General features: G+C 39.9%; 1 protein-coding gene across 35 annotated transcripts in view; it reads right to left on the minus strand.

Annotated features, from left to right (window-relative positions):
* TCF4 (transcription factor 4) overlaps positions 1-22,925 on the minus strand; it is a 354,790-nt gene that overhangs the window by 221,157 nt on the left and 110,708 nt on the right. For all 35 annotated transcript variants that reach the window (XM_072757919.1, XM_072757926.1, XM_072757915.1 and 32 more), the window contains 2 exons: positions 12,822-12,883; positions 9,687-9,783 (listed from right to left, as the gene is read on the minus strand). In XM_072757919.1, the coding sequence (XP_072614020.1) occupies positions 9,687-9,783; positions 12,822-12,883 (159 nt within the window). The remainder of the gene's footprint in view (positions 1-9,686; positions 9,784-12,821; positions 12,884-22,925) is intronic.

A 22,925-nucleotide genomic window follows, 5' to 3' on the forward strand; every position in this document is an offset into this window, starting at 1 on the left:
GAGCATCTGTCTTTGGCTCGGGTCATCATCCTGGGTCCTGTGATTGAGTCCTGCATCAGGATCCTTGCATGGAGCCTGCTTCTCTCTCTGCCTATGTCTCTGCTTCTTTCTGTGTCTCTCCTGAATAAATAAAATCTTTAAAAAATAAATGAAACATAAAGTGAAGCTTCTTTATAGCTTTTCCTATTAATAAACATGTGTCAAGGTATTGAGAAGTGATTAATAAACCATCCTCAAGAAGATGACAAATGTTTGGGCTCTATTACGTACTTAGGAATAAATTTAATACCAATCTATCCGTACATCTTGCAACTGTTCATCCCAAGACCTGATATTCTGCAAAAGGAAACGAAATGTGATCCACTAAATACCTCTTTCTACTCAAACATAATAAACAGTTCCTTAGGAAGGACTCAGAAACCCTTTGAAGTGCAAAGAACCAGAGAATAATCACATGCAAAGCAACATTCTATGCCAAGCTTCTCTGGAGAACAAACTGAGGTGGATGAGGACTGTCTCTAACACATTCCTGAGAATGTGGAAGGCCTGTGTAATAGTATCTCCTTGATGAAAAGCAACCTACCTAGCTGTTGCTCATTATTCAGATGGCCTACAATGCAAGCAAAGAAATCTCAACTTGCCAGTGGGCCCCCCTAGCCTCATCATTCAAATACCTTACACCAAGGTGTTTTTAGCTACATGGAACAACGAAATTTGAGAATATTTAAGTTGGAGAGACAAATGACTGGAGGCAAATATTTCACAAGGGGCGTATCCGAATTCAACAAAGTTGTCCCCAAAGAGGTACTTGGTTTTGTGAATTGGCTAAAAAAGAAATCTTATCGTGTTGTTCTTGATGTTTAGAGAACCAAATATTCCATACTATCTCCACCTGTTCTCGCCTTCAGTTCCAATCTCCTGAGCAGGTAAGGGTGTCTTAAAGCTGCTAGCACCCAAGACCCAAGGTCTATACATTTTTCAATTAATTACAGAGAGAAGTGATAGAGTACCAACGTGTAGCCTCGCAAGGGGTAAGAGAACAGTTACAGAGCGGCTGTTACTACCTGTATCACTTCACTGCACTGCTCCAGTGACTCGGGGGGGGGGGGGGGGGTGGCAGTAAGTATGACAGGTATTGCTCACAGAAGTGAGAAAGGTGGACATCCTAAGAAACTCATCCAAAGTCCTAGCACCAGGAAGTGGAACAGTCAAGACTATGGCTGCACTGGAGCTTGGCCCACTCTACTTTTCCACACGCCTCCCAAGACTTGCAAGGCTTAGAACGGAGGTCCTTCGCTGCCATGGTCCTAATGAAGGTGATAATGTGACCAGAGAAAACAGGCTTATTTTTATTGACGATCCATATGGCACTAAGGTGGATACACAGCTTTCATGAACATTAGTGCAGAGACCCTGTGACTCTACTGATGCTTCTCCTGGAGCCAAGGGGCAGTGAAAGATTCGAGAAAGTCAGTGTTAAATCCCCCGACTCAAGGATCCACTTAGGAAGTAGGCTACTGCTTACTGCTGTCAGGGGCATCCTTTAAATATCAACCTTAGTGCAAAATTCCAAGGAGCCAACTTTCCAATGAAAAACCGGGAGAAAAAACACCTGCCTGTGTCCTCACTGGCCTGATTCATGCCACGACTGTGTTCAACAGGGATGGGAAACCTCTGGCCAGAAGCTGAATCCAGTTCTCCCCACAGTTTCATGCAGTCTTGGCATGTTAACTAAAATTAAATGCCTTCTGGCTGCACTTAATCCTCCACATTAAAGATCAACAAATACAATTGTGTATATATTAAAATACAATGGAGGGTTTTTTGTTGTTGTTGTTTCTTTTTGCCTCTGGCAACGGGCATTCTTGTCTGAGCGCTTCACGGTGGCCTGGCAGGTTGTCGGAGGGAAGTACACAGGCTTAGCTTAGCAGTGGTGCAGGGACAAGATCTCCGCCTGGCACCTGTAATGGCATGTCCTGGGACCTTGTGGCTCCAGGATGCCAGGCCTGCACTGTGTCCTAGGAGTGGCAGTGGGCACTTCCAAAGACCACCAACAGGCCTGTGCAAAAGGCTCACGGTAGAGCTAAGGGTCTGCTGCCCCACCGCCCCCACCACGGTGCTCGGCACGGAGACACAACTCAAGCCAAAGGTCTAAAAGAGAAGGTTGTGGGTGATGTGTACATGTAGAAGGTTGCCTCTGGCTGGTTGCTGCCTTGCTCACGGGATGGCAATGAAGGTACAGGCCTTGGAGATGAAGTGAGAACAGCAGGCCCCACACTCCTTCCCGTGGCTCACTCTCCCAGCCGCACTTTCTCCACCTCGCCCATTTCAACTACCTGGTTTTTTTCTACTCCACGTCTCTTTGTCCCTTTTTCTAATTTGCCTCCCAGAATTTAGAGTTGAGGTCCATTTCGTAGTTTTCTTACTACAGGAAAGTTTGAGCCTTGTTCTTCATTTTCCAGACTGTTATGTTTAAAATTATGTACTTTTCCCCTGAGAAGAAACTAAATAAAACCCTGGAAGTCACCAAGCCTGAGATGCATTCCCAACTCCCTTCTCTCTTGTCTCCTTCTATTGACCCGGCGGGAGTAGCTATTGTGTAGACACTCCCTCCCACCCAACCCAAAGTCTGTAGCTGGAGATGGCCATGGGATCTAGGGGAACAGGGGATCACACTGCTGGGCTCCCTTTTCCCTGCTTCTTGCTGCATCAAACCCATACTTGACATCTAAAGCTGTGACAGTCATCTTGAGACAATGAGGGAAAGCACAAAAGAATCACCCAGACACCTGCTTTGGCGTCAATGAGCTCCAAACCAATTTTAGCAGCAGCCTACCACCAGACTTCCAGTAGAAGAAAAATTCTTCTTAAGCAACCATTAGTCACATTTTCCATTACTTCTACGCAAGAGTATTCCTACCCAACACAAACTACTTTTTACTTTTATTTAACTCTAAAATGATGTATTTTCTCTTAGAGTCCATAACTTTTTATGTGAGAAATCTTCCTGTGGTTATTTAGAAGTTCTATATTATTCTGTCGGTTATAGTTTTCAAATAATGTTTTTTTTCTGCTCTCAGTTCTTCTAAATTTCATAAAACTTGACTAGAAAGTATTTGATTATCACAGCACTGATTGTAGTATATTCATACAGTAAATGGCTGAGTGGAAAGGAAGCAAGACCAATCAAAGAAAGACAGTAATTTTTATTGATTGGACAAGAAGAAATAAGTTTTCCTATCTGAAAACTGGAAATACTTAACTTTTTTCAGGAGCCTTTCGAAAAAAAAATGACATTACTTATTTTTTTAAAATAGAATATTTTGTGGTATTGTTTAGTGAAAATTGAAATCTACCATGCTGTAATGTGATCTGTTCTCTGATGTTAGAATATTTTGCACCGTCAAGGATATAGAACGATAGAATGAATTTCTGTAAGACCAGCTCCAGCCGAGGGTTTTCTTTCTGAGACAGTGAGATAGATATAGGCCTGATTTTTAATTTATGGGCTTTCATTCAGGATTAAAACCCTCTGTATCTGGTGTCCTGATTTGTTCACAAATGAAACCACTCGACAGCCGCTTATTGAGGTCCTACAACTCAATGCTAGGCATTGGCCCAGACACAACGCTTTTCTCCTGGTGATGCAACTTAATCAGTTATTATTTTATCTTCAATCAATCCAACCCTTTAACTATAGATATGGAATGAGCTGAGGTAGAAAAGAAACATCCATTTGAGTCAGGCTTTAAAGAATAACATTTGGAAAACACATCACTAGCAAAGTTACTTGAAGGTATCATAAAATAGAGATGAATGGATTAGAAATAACAATAAAACATCTCTAAAGATAAAATATAGCAGAAGGACAAAATGGCATACCTAAAAGATCAATGGACCATCAGATGAGAAAATTACCTCAGGGATCATCTAAAGGTCTGTTCCACCCTCAATCTAAAGATGTGAAAAGACCTGACCTGAGGAGCCACCCACCCTTTAAAAAAAAAAAAAAAAAAAAAAGATACTGAAAGTACACAGCCGTCCCTCACTACTGAACCCGCAAGCAGCCTATCCCTATCAAACCTCAGAACAATTCAACGGTGAACTAACATTTCTGGAGCTGATACCACATTCACAATTCCATTTTCACCAAGTTACGAAAATATTATTTGACCTCTGACATTTCAGAAAATCAAACATTCGCCATTGTTGAACAAGTTTTGGGTTTTTTTAAATCAAATATTTAAACTCCTGCATAGAAAGAAAACATCTGACAAGGAGGTCAAGTCAAATCTTACCCATGCTTTGAAAAAACTGTATTTCTTTGTGGTTGTTGAACGTTAAGGTTTTCAGAACACTGTTCCTAGTAAGAGGCTCTTCGTTTAGGTTTATTTCCAGTTTTACAATGAAAAGAAAAACGCTCTGTATTAGCATCTACTCACATTCGCCATTTTACAAGAAGACTGTGCCACTGGCCTCTGCCACTGGGATTTGAAAACACTCACAACACTTCACCTTTATGCTGGGCTAAACTCAGGGTAGTCATAAACACTTTGAAGTAATACAAACCTAAATATTCCTGCTAGGCAAACGGAGCAGTGGAACCGAATTATAATGAGCTAGCAGCTGTCACAATATGACCACAGTAACCAAATCAAAATATCAACCGCTAACCCAGATGAGATTCAAAGGTCATCCTATAAGCCAGCAGCTTTCTTCAGTTCTGCCTGAAACCCCGACCTAATCCTGCAGTAAAATGTTCCACTGAGCTAGTTTAGAGACCAGTTACCCTATGGTGGGAAATTATTTAGGGCTCTGGTAGTAGATGCCGTCAGTGGGACTAGAACCAAACACCGCAATCAGGAAGCCGAACCATTCACAATGGGACACAGAAAAACACAGCAGCTGATGTTGAACTAAGCTGCACCCAACTGTACAGAAGTATCACTTTTCACATCCTTCAGTTACCCATGCATGGCTATAATCCTACCGGCAACTTGCTCACTCAAACAATCTGGTTTTCAATTAAGGCTCTGGAACAATAGAAGGAAAATGCATGCTTAGATCCTTCCCCGGATCAAAAAAGTTTGAGCTAGAAAATATATTGTTTTCCCATTGTAAAAATATTTGGACAATTAACCTGCAGAAGTTTAATGCTTGCAAGAAAACAAGCAAGGACAAGAATGTTAAAAAGAAAAGAAAAGAAAAAAAAACCCCATACCCTTTGCATATAGCCCTTATCAGTATTTTCAAACTATGCCATAGCATTTAATCCTCCTCAAAACACAAGACTCAGAGCCACGGCCCCTCTGTCCCATCAGCATATTCCAAAAGCTACTCACTGACCGCCTATAAAGGTTTGTAGGTTTATAAATCAAGCCGTTTAAAAACTGCAGCAAACAAGTTTCCAACACATCGAGCGTACGTTATTATCATTAATAGTCATAAGTAGTCACAAAGAAAAAGCGATTTGTTTTTTTCCAGACGTGAAACAGGACATGGCATTTCAAAGAAGCAAAAATGCAAACCGGCTTGCGCGTCTCTACACAATGAAAGCAGTGATTGAGGATTCAGAAAATGTCAGGTGAGAACAGAATACACAAATATTGATTCACTTTGCTGAACACCTGAAACTAATATAATGTCATATGTCACTTGTACCTCAATAGAAATAAATAAATAAATAGCATTTCAAAAAGAGAGCAAATCTATGTATTGGTCAGTGCAGGCAGTCAGGGAGATGAGTCGGTGCTACAGGCTCTCAACTCCTCCAGTCTCCCACCCCCCCACACCCCGCGAGAAGGAAAACAGTAAGTCATGCACAGTTATTTTTCCTTTTAATTAGGGGCTGGCTTTTTTTATTTTAGTTACATTTTCCTTTAAAGGATTTACACAATATCAACTTCCAAAACTTCGTATGGCAACTATAACTACAGACAGTAATGAGAGAAGTGGTGCAGCCTTATAAACCAAGAGGCCTGTTTGCGCACAGAAGGGGCGTGTGTTGTGCGTGCACGTGCGTGTGTGCACACATCCACGCATGCATGCGAGTGCCCTTGTGTTCATTTGTTCATTTTTAGTTTAGAGATTCACAAGCTGTCAAAATAGGATATTACATTCAGATATGCAGTCTTATTTCTAAAAGAATAAATTAATGGAGGTACTCTATTACTCTTATAAATTACATACCACTCTGCAAAAGTTTGAGATCACAAATAAATCGGGTTTTGGTATTTTGGCGCCAAACCTAAGTATTATATATCACAAAAACTGGAACATTTATGCAAAACCGTTCCTGTGAAATCAAAAAGTTCAGAGTTGTAATAAAGGGTTTTGCTGTGGTAAGAGTTTATGAGCAAATGTTAGCAATGAATGCCTGCATCATTTCTCCAAAACAGTAGAGTATTGCCATAGAGAACAAAATATATAATAATAATAATAATTAATAATAATGCACTCCCCAAAGGAGAGAGCAGTTCATTACTTTTTTCGTTCCCTGCCACAAAATAAACCCCGCTAAGTGAACAGTTTACTTAAAAAAAAAAAAATCAGGTCATCTGCAGTTAATAACTCTTTCCCGTAAAATTAGTGTCACTTGTTTCTGCAGCAGACGCCTAATTCAGTCACAGGCTTGATTGATTTGACAATAGAGAATCTGGTCCAATAAAGTGGCTGATTTACTTCTTATGCTATAGCTTTTACCCTAATGTGACATCACAGCAGAATTAAATCTTTGACATGTGAAGAAATCCTTTGTAGCTTTAATGAAAACTAAAGATTCTGAAAGCCGGTATTGACTGTTGTCAACAACTTCCAGGAAGTCTAACGCCTTCATTTGGTAGAATGAAAACTTCCACAAAGACCATGACACTGAATATGGATTTGGACACAAAGGGCAGTTGAGAATATACCATGTATTCCGTGAGCCCAAATTGTTGGCTGCACTAACAGGTCTCGTTTTATCTCCGTCTCCATTTGTAAATCGGTTGTCTTTAATTTCTCGAAAACGACCTACCTTCCCTTTGTGAAAGCATGGCATAACACCAAGTGTGGCCCATCTCGAAAGTGGTTTTATTTTAAATAAACAGCAGCCTGGCCAAAAATCAATGAGCATCTTTGTTCCTCTAATCCAGGCCTGAGACAGTCGAGCCAATCAAGAAGCCATTTGGTATGTGAGAGAGAAATCACAGGCCCGGGAAGAGTTAATGCAGCATTCGTGGGCAGGCCTCTAAAAATATTTTTAAATTCTTTTCCCAACTAAAAATGCAAGGTATTTCGTAGTTGTTTAAATGTCTTTTTCCTTTTTTTGCAGACTGCGCCGTGGCCTGTCGCTCCGAGGGCGACTTCCCTGACCCCAGTCTGACACTGCGCCGTTAATGTCAGATAAACCATTTAGCCCCAGCACAAATCTATTCTGTGCAAAAATCTGCTTGAGGTGGAAAATGTAGCAGTTTGTAAACAATAAAGAGCCATGTTTCAGACCAGACAGCTTATCTAACAGAGAAGTCCTTTCATGGGGAACAGTGGGTGGGAGCCTCCCGGACATAGTAGCATTTCCTACCACAATGCAGGAGACTGTCTTGGCCTCCATATTTAAGAGTTTAATGGGAAGGAGGGCAGACGGGATAAAAGAACACAGCTGACAGGGACTTTCAGCTTTAACGACTAAGTGAAAGGAGTCAGCTCTCTCTGCTCTAGCTCCAGGCTCTCAGGCCACGTAGATTTTAAATACTATTTGGATGGGAAAACGAATTTGGCTTGTAAAACAGTGGCCCACGAGGACATATGAACAAGAACAAATATTTAGTGTCCTTGCACTGCTGGGTGTTTTCTGTGATATTAACTTATGAAGTGGTTCTTGAGCAAAACTTTTTCCTCATGTACATAACACAGACCTCCAAATATGAGGAGCCATTCATTTATTCTATTTTACTTTCACCCATCAGAGGATAGCTTAAGAATGTTCTAGGGGTTGGGATTCCTGGGTGGCTCAGCAGTTTAGTGTCTGCCTTCGGCCCAGGGCGTGATCCTGGAGACCCAGGATCGAGACCCATGTCGGCCTCCCTGCAGGGAGCCTGCTTCTCCCTCTGCCTGTGTCTCTGCCCCTCTCTCTGTGTCTCTCATGAATAGATAAATAAAATCTTCTTTTAAATTTTTTAAAAAGAATCTTCTAGGGGAGTCCTTTAATATGCTGTCAAAGTACCACTTTCCAAGATTATTATTTTCTAGTTAATCTTTTATTCTATCTTATGAAATTGAGACAGGGTGACTAGAGAAACAAGGTTAGAATTTAACATCGTCGCTAAAGAGCCTAAAGTCGTTCTTTAAAACCTAAGTGAACAAATGTATCTAGTCTTCCTTATCTGTGTATCCTGAAAATGGGAAAGTTGTTGCAACTCCCTATCAACAATTGATTTTAAAAAACTGGGAAGCTGGCTTTAGCTGCAAAATTAAAACACAGATATGAAATTTATCATCCTAAAGAGAAACACAAATGTAAGAACCTATGATCAAACACAACTTCATGGTTCTCAAAGTTGGAATGATATTTAAAGGCACACACAAAAAAACCCATAAAGGCACAAACATATGATGTCATCCACTTAAAATAAGTTGCTAGTATTTCTCTGCTTTGTCTCCTTTGTTTTAAATACCTGAGATTCCTTTAGATGGACTTGATGGTGACTTTTGAAAAAATGACTGATATTCGAGGACTATCTATACACTAAATCACAAGTAAGCTTCCAAGGCTTAAAAATAGGGACATTCTTTAGAAGCATTTGCAACTATGGTTTCAGAGTGATATAATTATGACCGTGTGTTTTTCTTGGAGTATGGTCCAATGCCTTCTGCCAAGAAATTCAACTTCATTTATTGATAGATTTGCAATAGAATTTAACCAAGTTGAGAGACTTATTAATAATGCTAAAAAAAAAAACCACATTTACCAGAACAAAGATCATTGCTTCACTTGAAACTAAAGCAATCTGCTATTGCTCATTGCTCAGGTTACTGCTGTTACACACACATCCTTATAGAGTAAACGAAACAGAAAAATACTCAAAAGATGCTAGTATGAAGGACATGCTGGAAACTCATAAGCTACCTCAAGCGTAGCTGGCTTCCAGTGAAGTAAGCTACAGTCTGCCTACACCATCAGCCCTCTAAAGCTCACACCTCGATAAATACACAACCAGATCTTTTAATTCAACTTGAATACACTACTCTGATTTCAGTCATCTAAACCTATTATTAAAGGGGTTCCACAACCCTTTTAATAAGAATTTATAAGTGATACAGACTATGTATCACTGCCAATGGACAGGCCTGAAGATATTTTCATTTTAAATATTCACCACTTTGACTTTATCAACCTTAAATCAAAAAACAAGTATTGCATCGTTGAAATTAGAATACGAGCTTTATACCTAAGAAAGACAAAATTTCCACGGCCATTCGGTATCACCGAAATCCTGTAATTCCACACAGTTATAAAACTTAGTCCTTTACGCACAATTATCAAGCATAAACTGTCAGTATTTTTTCTGCAACTTAAAATTACTAGAGTGAACTGGCTAAATATCCAAGTCCCTAAAAACAGATCCTCTGTCTGGACTGAATTCTCCTCTTTCTATAGTAAAATATCAGCATTCAAAAAGTGTATGTTAATTTAAAATTGGTCTTACTTTGTATTCTGGAATTGACAAAAGGTGGAGAGAGATTGTCATGTGACCCAAGGTCCCTGCTGGTCATGTGGTCATAGGGAGTCCCATCTCCATAGTTCTGTAAATAAAACAACATCATAAGTTTTCATTTCGCATGAATAAATCAGCATATAAATACCCCCCTACTGACAGCTCCAAGATCCAAAGAAACTGAAGTCCACATTCCCACCATGGAACCTCATTATAAGGGACCTGCCTCTTCACAGGTCCACTGGTTAAGAGAGGGCTCTACAAGTCTGCAGAGTTCAAGTTTTCCTCAAGGTAGCTGTGAAAGCTTAGAACAATAATAATAGAATCAACTGCAGGAAGTTGTTGGCATGATTAAATGAAATAATGTATGTAAAACACCTGACACATATAAAATGCACTATAAACATTAGAAGTCACTATTTTGGTAAGCCCACATTATTTTTTAAGATTTTATTTATTTATTTATTTGACACAGAAAGAGAGAGCATAAGCAGGGGGAGCAGCAGAGGAAGAGGGAGAAGCAGGCTCCCCGCAGAGCAAGGAGCCTCATGCAGGGCTTGATCCCAAGACTCCAGGATCGTGACCTGAGCCGAAGGCAGATGCTTAACCGGCTGAGCCACTCAGGTGCAGGCAAGCCCACCACATTATTTAAAAAAAGAAAAAAGCAATATTGTGCTATCAGGGAAAAATGACCCATCGCCTATAATGAATGCTTTTAGAAGACCAAGATAGAGCCTTTTAGACCAACATTTGGTTTTAGGGTATTGAAATTTCAATGTTTTTTTACAGTTGCTATTGTGGTTGTAAGAGAACTGGATCATTCCGCAAGTAATTAACACGTTAGAAGATGAAAATATTACAGCATGACTATGAACAAACATCAAAACTTCAGCATAAATTAGTACTCCTGGATTTGGAAAAGTATGGCAGGAAAAAGTTTTAAAGCAGACTTAATTTTGGGCAGAAAACTGTCATGATTACAATGATCTCATCATTTCAATGAAATTTAAAATTAAAATAATGTTTTTAAACTGCCCACTTATTAATGGAGGAATCAGATAACATATAGGAAAAGTTAAAAATCATCTATATTACAGGGTTCAAATTTCAGACTAAGGTGCATAAAATAACCAAAAAGGAAAAAAAAAAAAGTCGATCTGCTCAGCTGGTTGCACTGCCCATAAAGACCAAGTCAAATATACTCAGAGGCATCAGTTGGCATGTTAGCCAAAGGGCAGGATCTGCCCACACAAAAAAAGACGGACGCTGTATGAAAAATGCAAACGCACATCACTTTGGGAGAGAATAACTGGACCTCTTAAGGTTCCAAATAAGCCTGTTTTTAAATCACTTTCCCTTATTTAGAAAAATTAACTGGAATGATACTATAATATAAGGCTGCCAATATGTCAGTGTATTAAAAAATGTCATACTTTAAATACCTAGCATGGGTTTTGCACTCACTTATTCTATATGGAGCATTGTATAATATAAGGCTGATTTTTACTTATTAAGGGTCCTCATCTTAGTGTACTTTCATATACACTACCTAATTTAAAGCACAGCACAATGCTGCAAGGTAGTGGATAATGTCACCACTCTAAGAGGAGAGAAGACACGCTCGGCCTGGAAATCTGTCACGTGCAAGCTACCTGGATCTAGAAGATAGAAACTACAAAACACTGACTCAAAATTATTCACCAAAATATGCCCTGAAAAAAATGGCGGGACAGTCACTGAAAAAATGAAAGTCAGGACGACGGTCCCAAGGGACCTTGTTCTCAAAAGAACAATTAAAAGTAGCGTGTGTGTTAAAGTGAGAAGTCCTAAGACATTAAGTGTGAATGAGCTAAACAATAGGGGAAAATTGTGTCATCTCCTACACTTGCTGTCAAGAGGAATGGATTTATTTCTGCAAGTGCAGCCTGTAACGTGAGGAGGAGGAAAGATTTCCTCAACCCATCCATATAATGCATTAGGATACCAGGCCCGACAGCTGGCGCAGTGGCTTCAGCAAAGCTCCTGGTTAAGCTTACAGACCCTGCTGCGCCGTAGAGACCACACTGAGAACCACAAGGTCAAAGGACAGGTGGAAACGGACAACCGCGGCTTGCTGACACGTCCTCATTGTGAGAGCTTGATTACCTTCCTTGCCTCCTTGCCAAAATAGAAACACCCCCACCTCAAATGTATGTGAATACTTAGAGTAAAATGTTCCCTCCCTGCAGAATGCTTCATTTATGCAGCTGGCTGGGGGAGGGGCACGTGTTTGTTTGACTATGTGCTCTCAGTCTATTTTTAATTTGGGGTATTTATATGTATATTAGAAAAGCTGACATGGATTTTAGAGGGACTAGAAATGATTCCATTAAAAACAGATTATACATAAAATCATATATGTATTTAAGTGGGAAGGAACATAAAAGACCTTCTGGCTTTACTTCTTCGGTTTACGAATTACAACAAGGAGGACCAAGGAAGTGAAATGACATGCCCGAGGTCATACGCACATACACACGTGGCCTAACCTCCCTACTCTTACCCCATTCCATGGTCTTTCCATTATACCCAAAGTAACAACTAAAGCATGAGGGAAAACCATGAGAAAAGAATAGCAAAAATTTGAAACCAAATAAATGAATGAACCCAACGGGTGACCAAAGGCATTAATAGCATGTTTATGAAATGAAATCAACCATGACTTATTATGTAGATTACACTGACCAGATAGAGCTTCATACTCTGTCCTCAGAATTATTCTGTCATCTATATACACCAACACATTACGGGAATCCCAGATTTTTTTTTTCAAAGTTGTGCCATCTACAACAAATAACTTTCTGTAATGCTGGATCAATAACAAGCAAAGTAAGGCCAAATATTTAATATAGGATTTTTCTTCTGTTTAGCAGAAGTGGAACAGGTGTCAAATTCAATAACAGCATCCAATAAGAGAATGGGAAAAAATTGCAAACACAAGCTGATCCTCATTAAACTTAGTATGCGTGTATATGTATCTGTGCAGTCGTGTGAGAGAGAGAGAGAGAGGGAAAAACTCACCTTCAGTTTGTCAATTTACATATGTGGGATGTCTGGTTGTGGGGAAAAAAGATTAGATATACTTACCCTGGACGGGCTTGGATGTCCTCCGTTCCCCCAGGACCCTGAGCTACTTCTGTCTTCTACATCTAGGGACAAGAGAAAAGTTCTTTAGGCTTTCTTGCAATAATTCTTTCTTTTTGTATATGCACTTTTAAATTAATGTTTCAAATTAATCTCCTGTTGCCTTTAATTAAGAATCAGGCACGGGGCTACCACGATGATAGTGGCTTCTGACCCATCTACTTAAATTAACTCATTTAAATTCACAGCAGAAATGAACTGGACCCTCAGGAACCAGAGGTATGAACATAAAAATTACTTCTATCCTTCAGTGTTTCATAGCCTCAACTTTTATGGACCTGAAACTACACTTAAAGTTTTATTAAGATCTTTTGTACAAAGTGAGTTTAAAACGACACTAACGCAACCTTAAATGTGTATTTTAGAAAGTAAGTTAACTATTCATGCTGACATGAGCGGAGTCTATGCCATAATTCTCTTGGATACTTCTCGTTCCCTAGTCAAGGCTCACTCTACCAGACAACAGACGTGCAACAAAATACACACAACACAAAAAAGGATTCAGTCCTCTATCTCCACCAGTACAATACAAGGATATTAGAATTTTGGGTGTTTTTTTTTAATGTTTTAAGTAAAGACAACACTGTCTCAGTATTTTAGTTATTTTAATAGACTTGACCACTTGGCTACAATCCTTAATCTGGGCACTGAGATGTGAAAATCAAAGTCGTTAAAGCAATGTTTTTCTTGATTAAGTGATAATGGAGAGACATACCCGGACTACCAGAAAGCTGAAATTCTTCTAAACTCTGCACCAGCAAAGTCCTAACAGCTGACCACTGAGTGTTTGAAGTGGCGAGAAAATCGGGCTGGAGAGTCTAACAGCTAAGTTATCATATTAATTGCTTAAAACGTAAAAAAATGTTTTAAAGATCAGTCGCTCTATATTTAGAAATGGCTTCGAGATTGTTGATGAGAGGTCCTTTATAAGGATAAAAAGTTTCCCTGTTCTCTTATTTTGATCATGGTTGGTAACAGACGGCCATCACAAACTTCCTCTGACAGCACTGGAGGAGGAGGTGTGAAACTTTGGTTCAGGAGACATAATCCCATTTATTGTGTTTCCTAACATTTCAGCGATACTGTTTATTCTCCTAATGCACTGTCATTCCTTTTATTACTGCTGTTTTATTATCAGATGAAATAATCATGGTATAATTAATGGATTTATTTTTGGGTACAGTGGAGTACACAGCACTTTAGCATATCTTAAGAGATAGAACAGCAACAACAAAAAACAACTATTACCACTAAACTTGAATCCTTTCTCTCTTTTTTTAAACAAATATCTCTGTTCCTTTTGTTGGTGCTTCAGAAGCTAATGCAACTGCAAACGAATGTCATCCCCCCCCCCCCCCCCGCCCCCCGGCGCGCCGCCAGGAGAGCTGAAGGCTGTCACTGCGAGCTTTAAGGGATGTCAAGAAAGCTCCATTGCTGCATCCAGACTTTGCCCAAATCCGCTGTTTAACAACCCATCCCCTGGCCTACAGGTGTGCCGAGCCGAAATACTTGAAGAGGGGACTTAGAACCCCCTGGATTGGGGAGTAGCCAGCCTACATGGTTCTCCTCATCCTTACCCCCAAATCAAATATTTTCAGCAACAAAAAGCATAAATGCCAAAAATCTCTCAACCGCTGTGGATCTTAAGAAGTCTGGCAGGCCTTGACTTCCTTTTCACCTGAAACAGCCAGCCTGTGTTAATTTGAGAGATTTTTTTTCCCCTCTTTCCCCCCCACCCCTTAACATTTGACCAACAAGTAATGAAGGAACAGCGTTGAATCACTATATCCCATTAAGAGTTCAGATTGCCTGGACCCATTTTATGGTTCTAATCTTCAGGGAAAATTTTAAACACAAAAGAGTGGGCAGAGACAAGGAGGAGAGAGGAATGGTCCTCCATCACGGGTGATTTCAGCCCCCAGGAGACATCACAACCTGGGGCACAGGAGGAGGGGGCGGAGGCCAAGGGATGCTGCTGACCGTCCCAGGGTGTTGGAATGCCCCCCACGACACACATGCTAAGCTCTGTCCCCAAGTCTCAGTTGTGTCTAGATTGAGAAGCCCAGTGCTGAGGGGAAAACCACATTAAAGAGCAAAACGGAAGAAGCAAGATGAAGGAGAAAGATGTATTAGTATTTTTTTAAGATCTTTATTTATTTATTCATGAGAGAGAGAGAGAGGCAGAGAGAGGCAGAGACCCAGGCAGAGGGAGAAGCAGGCCCCACGCAATGAGCCCGATGCGGGACTCGAACCCGGGACCCCAGGATCACACCCTGGGCCGAAGGCAGGCGCTAAGCCGCTGAGCCACCCGGGCTGCCCTAGGATGTAATTTATAGTTTAGTATGAACTCTTACTGAATACACAGCGACTTACACCTTTTAACCCAGACCTGAGTGGAGTGTTTCAGGAGACCCTCATAAACATCTTCTGTCCACAGAATAAAGGGAAAATGATGGTCAACCAAGCAGCCTGCTAATTAGCAGGCAGATAAAACACATCAAAACTTGAGTATTCCCAACTGGGCAATTTCAAAAGCGAGCAATCCACTAATTAAAAATGCTGGAAGTCTAGCTTTTTCAAAACAGGTTAAATACTGGCTGGGTTCCTTCACAAATAGATTCCCAACCAATCAGATCTGACTGCTCTTTTCCCATCCTTTCTCATTTCCATCTTTCTCGTTTCCCGACCTCACGCTGCTCCACCTTCCTTTCTGCTTCCTCCCGCAGCCTGATCTCTTCTTAACAGGCTTTTCCATCCCCTGGCCTCCCCGGGCATCTAAAAGAAGAGGACCAAGGGCAGGCTCTCCCAAACCGAAGAGGACAACCGTCCGATTTCTGATTACGCTTCTTTCTTTGAAAACAGGTCTGTATCTCACGAATCCAAGAGCTAGAAGCCACAGAGCCAGAGCACTGAGATTTGTAACTCATAATGAATGTAAACATGTTGCTTTTAAGTCATTTGTTTCCATGTCCCCTCCCACTGAGCTTCATCAGGCCTGCCAGTTAGTGAGCATTTCTTCAGCAGCCGTCCCAGTACGTCTCAGAGGGCATCCGAGGACCCGCTACGTGCGAATCACCTGTATGCTCATTTCAAAATCAGCATCTTGGGTCCACGGCTGACCACCTGAGTGTGGATCTCTCATGAAAACTGTGTTTTAAACAAGGTCCTCGAGTCATCTGCGTGTGCACAGTAGTTTGAGAACCGCCAGCCTGCCTTTCTGGGAACGCAAGACAGATGCATGCCCCACACCACCACCACTTGCCTCGCTCTCTCCCTATCTTAAAATTCTTGCCAAGGTTGCCAGTTTTCAGCAGCATTCGGCACACATTCCCATCACATCTGCATCCAGATGCATCTGCATCTTGCCCAGACTCCCTTTTTTTAGTAAACCTGCATGTGGCCTACCCTTGGCCATTTCTTCTTCCCTGCTGGTGTATGCAGGCGCTGCACAGACTTCCACAGCTCTATGGTTCTGTACCTGCTATTCCCTCTGCCTGAACAGTTCCATCTCTCGAAAACTAATAGCAGCTAACTGAGCTTCAGTGTCAGTGTTTCTGCCACTACACTAAGCACTTTAATGCACGAACAGTACCACATTTCATATATGAGAACACTGAGGCTTCGTCGGAACGGGAAACTCTCCCAAGCAACTGGCAAACACAGGTGCTGTCAACGCCAAAGCCAGGGGATGCTCTTTTCCAACGCTTTAAAGTCCTCCCTGGCAAGAGCTTCATTTCTTTCCATGACCATCTTGAATGCTACTTCTCAAATGTCTTCCCAGGCACAGTGAAAGTAGCTGGGAGTTTATGCCCATTCTTGAGCGCACAAAAGATTATAGAATTATACACAACGCAAGTATCTAAAAGTAAATATTTGAAGAAATCAAGAGACTGGAAAATAAAAATAGGGAACAGTAAAGCCAGAGGTATAATGAGCTTATCAAAGTGTACACCGTGATGGACTGGATATTTGCCACAAAGCAGTCAAAATTAAAAAGAAAAGAAAAAAGGAAAGAAAGAAAAGAAAAAGAAAAGAAAAGAAAAGAAAAGAAAAGAAAAGAAAAGAAAAGAAGAAACAGAAAAAGAAAAAAGAAAAGAAAAGAAAAAAGAAAAGAAAGAAAAGAAAGAAAAGAAAAGAAAAGAAAAGAAAAGAAAAGAAAAGAAAAGAAAAGAAAAGAAAAGAAAAAAGAAAAAGGAGTCAAAATTCTACAAGCTACTGAGTGGGCAAAACAAGGAGTGAAACAAGATTCACAATGAATATGGGAGAAAAGCACACAAATAATTCAGGAAATCCATTAAGGCAACATAGTAACAAATGAAAAACTGCCAGGGATAGAGGCTGTCTCAACATGGAGTTCCTGCTCTCCCTTGTCCTACGGCCACTCTCCAACCAAGATGGGAATAAATAATAGAAACACAATAATAATCCAGGCAGCAGAAGGGCAAGGGATAAAGCAAGTGGATGACAGAAATTATTCTTCCGAAAGACTAAAATGGGTTCCATTGTTCCAGACTTTTCTAATTTATTTTACCCTAAATGAGGACAGACTGAGCAACTTCTACAGGATTGACAGTTGGTTCAGGAGGCAACCTGACAAGCCACAAAATTTCACTCTATTAGAGTAGCTCGGCATAAGCCCCTCTAAAATATCTGACATTTCAGCACCAAAACACAAAAGCAAAGTTTGGACAGAACTAGGACAAAACAGTCCATTTTGAGAAAAGGCACACAGAGATAATTTTTCATTTCTATGATTCCCCATTTCCACATTCATTAGACTTACGATCCGATTACTCAAATCTCCACTTTGTTTATGTGCAAGATGGAAACTCTCAGATAGACTGGACAAATGTCAGAAAACACAGCCCTAGGAGTTGGGACAGAGATTCGGACTTCACCAGCCACTCCGCATTAGCCAGCTCTATGGTCTGAGCCAGTCTGAACTGGCCTCTCTGAACTCACTTTTGTCAACTACAAATAAATGGGTTTGCGTTCCGTTCTTGGAACGAGGGAAGGCTAGTATATTTGAACAACTCTCTCACAAAAAAACTAAAAATGATGGATCAAGTTTTAAAAATCTTCTTTAAGATACTAATAAGCTGAGAAGATAATACGCACTTATCAAGCCAAAATTAAATTGAGAGCTAGAACCCAGGAAAGTAGAGAAGACATTTTTGCCCTAAGGACATCTGCCAACCTAGAAAATTTAATGGCCTCTTAGGTCAAGGAAAACAGAAGCAAAAACCCAGGACCCATCCAAAGTAGGTATCTAACAAGATAACAGGGATAATAGGATTTCCAACCTCAAGGAGTGAGTGTTAAAGTAAATAAGTTAATTAATATTTGTTAAACACTTAGGGGAGTCCCCGGTCTGTAGCAAATTCTCAGTAACCAACACATACCCATGAGAGCATAACTTATTAGCACCCTCCAAAATCTAAGATAATCCAATCATGTAAATCTGTAAAATTGTGATTTATTCAAAGAAATCTGAGCCTCCCATTTTTATGATGCCTAGGTCTGCTAAACAGGTCAGAGACTTTCAAATATTCCCCTGAATTTTAGAAACAGCCAATAAGTTTAGAATAAACAAATCCCATCTTCTCCACAAATCTCTACAGCAAAATCACAGAGAGAATTTGTTACCTTTGTTTTAGTGACTTGATTTACCTCCAGAAGACCCCCTTTACCTCTCACCACTGCAACAAATGTTTGTGTTCTATATAAATGACACGCTGTCAAAAGTTATGTATGCTGACCCAAGGCCCAAACTAAGAACACAGACTAAATATTATGTAAATTTAACCTTGATTTGAAATAACAAGTGTTATGTTAACTGAAATGAATTTAAATAAATAAATAAAATTTAAAAACCAAAAAAAGAAGAGGAGGAGGAGGAGGAAGAAACAAACAAGCATGAGTTACCTAACTCTGCTGATAGGGAATACTTAGAGTTGTCTATTGGTCCTTTCCACACTTACAGCCCAGAGCATGCCAAGCATCCACCGCCCTAGAGTTTCCTGGAGCCAAAAAAACAACTGAAGTGTTTTATTTGAGTTGCTTTAAAAGTCTACAAATGCCTACTCTTGTAGAAATAGACTGACTTCCTGATGAAAGCTCCTACACACTCAGAATGCGTTGGGAGACCGAGGCTAAGTTCTTCCTGGAGAGACACAATCACTCTGAGACATGTTGAGGTCTACACCGTCTCAAATCCCTCGCTCTGCAACAACGGATACCATTAAATAGCCTCCACATCATCATGGAGACTCACAGACTGAGTACATCTGTGGCTCCTACTAATTTCCTAGTCCAGGAAGAACCCTTGGCTGAGCCCTCCACACAAACTGAGATGGCATATGCTCTCCGTCAGTGCCAGATGAATTTAGAGTTCAAAATATTTCATCAGCAAAGAGCGTGTTAAGGATGTGCACATTTTCATTAGCACCCCGTATAATAAGAGCTCTAAGTGGAGTAATTTGAAGTTAAATTTGAGTACCAGTACAGATGAAGAAAGAGCTGAAAATCTTCAAATATTGACGGACAATGTCCACACCACCATAATCACTTCTTTCTTTGTCCATAAGAAACGAGATATGCTTCATAATAAGGGATCTGAGCACTAACCAACAAGAAACTTTCAGCACTTTCCAAATCTGATTGAGCAAAAGATGAGGGTTGTGGGGAGGCATCTCACACCAATTTGAAGATATCACAGATGTAAGGAACAGAGACCTGGGCTTTCCATTTTCAGATCATTGCCATCAATGCCGCCTTTCTGAGTGGTAATGGATTTCCTTACCAAATAAATCTGAAAACTCAAAAAGTCAAGTACAAGATGATCTTACAGTTCTCTATATAGATATACATAGATGCATTTAAAAAGGCAAAATGTGGAAATACTAAGTGGAAAGTATAGTAGGAAAATTTGATCAGAGAGGAATTATTCCACTATTTAAGCCTTTACTAACCTCCAATGTAAACTTCCATTATTAATATGTCCTGTAGAACACTCTTTAGAGAATATTATTTTCCTCAAGTTCAAAACAAACTATTTTTCAAAAACAAAAACTAATCTCATATATTTAAAATATGGAGTAAATTGCATTTTGCAGTACTATAAAACAGGAAACGGGGATGCCTGGGTGGCTCAGCTGTTGAGCATCTACCTTCGGCTCAGGTCATGATCCGGGGATCTAGGGATCAAGTCCCACATCGGGCTCCCCGCAGGGAGCCCGCTTCTCCCCCTGCCTGTGTCTCTGCCTCTCTCTGTGTGTCTCTCATGAATAAATAAATAAAATCTTAAAAAGACAACAACGGTAAACACATTTTCATATAACAAGAAAGTCAGATCACATGAAAGTAACCAAATACAATATAACTATTGCATTATAAATGTGCTGGTGCTTGTTATTCTGAAACTCAGAAACCTTCTTGAGAACTAAAGGGTTGCAGTATAAAATTGAGAAAAAAAGTAACCTTTAAATCTTTAGATCCATCCATATCATTTGGAATATAATATTCTAACTGGAATACTCTAACATGAAACACAGAGAGGTGGGTGCTATTTAGCAACCTTCCACTTCAAATGTTTTAAATTAACCAGTCAGAGTCTTCCTCTTAACGTGTTAATCCTTCCAAGGTCTCATCACTCTTTTTTTTTTTTTAAATAAAGATTTATTTATTTATTTTTAGAAAAAGAGACCGAGCACACAGAGGGGAGGAGTGGCAGGAGGAGGAGGAGAGAGTCTTAAGCGGACTACACACTGAGCACAGAGTTCGACGAGGGGCTCAATCTTACAAGCCTAAAATCATGACCTGAGCTGAAACCAAGCATTGGCAGCTTAACTGACTGTGCCACCCAGATGTCCCCCAAGATCTCATCATTCTAAGCAAGAGCCCAGAAAGCAGAGAGCCATGAGTAACTTGAGGCAAGAATACAATATGAATTGTATTTGCCTCTTTGGAGTTTTTGAAATCTAACCAATCTAAAAGCAGTTAATAAAATTCAATCTTACTAAAACCATGTTCTTAGCTTAGATCAGGTGAGAGTAACAATCAGAAACAAGCTACCAAATCAAAAGACTTCGAAAAAAAAAAAACCAACATAGCATCTAACTCCAATTTTACAGAGATCAGCCTCAAAATATCTAAATGAAAAGTGAGCATATTTGGGGAAGTTTTTAACTAGGTGCTTATTAGTACCTTTAAAGATGTATTTACAAATACACATCACAAAGTGTGAGAAATGAAAGATACCTTAAAAACATTAAAGAACAACAAAAGTGTTACAATATGCCTCATTTTCTAATAGAAGAGACTATATAACTCTTATGTACAAGTCATTATGCATGCAGTTTTCAAATCATACATGTAATTTTTATGTTGCAAAGTCCATAGTACTGTAATGACTTGATATACAAATTGATTTTTTTAAATGCCTACTTGGTAATTGATTCATTAAATTTATTTCAGTGCGGGGGGGGGGGGAGCCAAGATAAAACATATAACAGTTTTATCCTTTCTTCTGTTTTTCCCCCATACCTCTTTTCTCCCTAGGGTGCCATTCGTGTGGCTCTGGGAAAAGGACTGCTGGCTTAATTGAAATATTTGTAGGCTGTAATTGCTCTGCATCACCACAATGGTCCACTTCTCCCAAATGGCATCCGTTCCTTTGCTTTTTCCTTCTTCTATTTCCTTTCATACTCTAACCGAGTCTACTGCCTCTGCTCCTTCTAGTCTTTTCTCATCCCATCCCTTATTTACAGATGCTTCACTGATACCCGTGAAGCCAAAGAGTTTTAAATATTCAAAAATCTTCCCTAAAATACAGTTTTCTTGCACGGTCCCATAAACTAATTTTTATTTTATCCTTTCAACATCCCAGTCTTCTACCTGTGGTTAACACTGCAGCCTCTGACCTGGCAATGACAAGCAATCAATCTTACATGTTATCTTCAGGGGTCATGCCTTAGTTTTAGGCCAATTTTCTTTGTATTTAGGCTCAAATGTGCAAACCACACTATATTACTCTGCAAAACATCAATGAGAAGGCTTAATTAAGTAACACTGACAGATAAATCCATTTCTTTCGCAGTAATCAAATCAAAGCAGGTTGACATAACACAGGAACTTAATACAGTTATTCCCTTGTAATTGGAAAAAGGCCCTTTACTTCTCATTAAAGCAATCTTCTGGGTATTGGCATAATAAGAAGGCTCAGAGCTTTAATACTGCCCTATAAAAGTCTCAAGATACAGACCCCTTAAGCAAACAAGCCAGATTATCTAATTCCTTGATCACAGCAGAACATGTAGTTCCTACTGTTTTAAACTACTAATTCTTTATCTCTGTTGCAATTAAAAAGAGGTAAATCAGTATCAAACACATACAATGGAAATCTGTAAAAATGCATAAACTGTTTACAGTTTTATAAATCTATCTCCACATGTATTTGAAGGGAAGCAGTCCATTAAAAATGAATTTGAAATACTTTGCAAATGTGAAATTGTAATAGCCTGGATCAGGGGAAAATCTCTTTATTTTACTTAATGGGCTCGACAGGATGCATTCTGCCTAAATTTACAGTCTGATACTCAGGCATACAGTGCGACTTTGATCATCGGACTTGTGAGAGAATGGAACTGGAGGAAGGACATCTAGGTTTTGTGGCATTTTAAGAACAGTAAGTCACCTGGTTGACTGAAGACCTGCCAACCACACTGAAACCCACAGAGAACCTGAATTACACCATGTTCACATTCCCAAACTACACAAAATCGATTTTCACCCTTTCACTCCGATTTTGAGGGAGTCTCTGCTACTTAGGCAGTGGCACCTGGTCACTCTCCAAGTGAGTCTCGCAAACTCTTTCTCAAAGGGATAACATACAATGGAGGGTTATAATTCCCAAATGTGGCTGACCACCAAAATCATCCGGGACCTTCAACCAAACAAACAACAAGAAAGAGAGGTGTCCTAGCCCTACCTGGCCCCCCGATCAAGGAAAAAAAACCAAGAGTTGATGTCAAGGCAAGAAATATTTTT

Source organism: Vulpes vulpes, chromosome 5 (genome assembly GCF_048418805.1).
Source record: "Vulpes vulpes isolate BD-2025 chromosome 5, VulVul3, whole genome shotgun sequence".
NCBI classification, from domain to species: Eukaryota; Metazoa; Chordata; class Mammalia; order Carnivora; family Canidae; genus Vulpes; species Vulpes vulpes.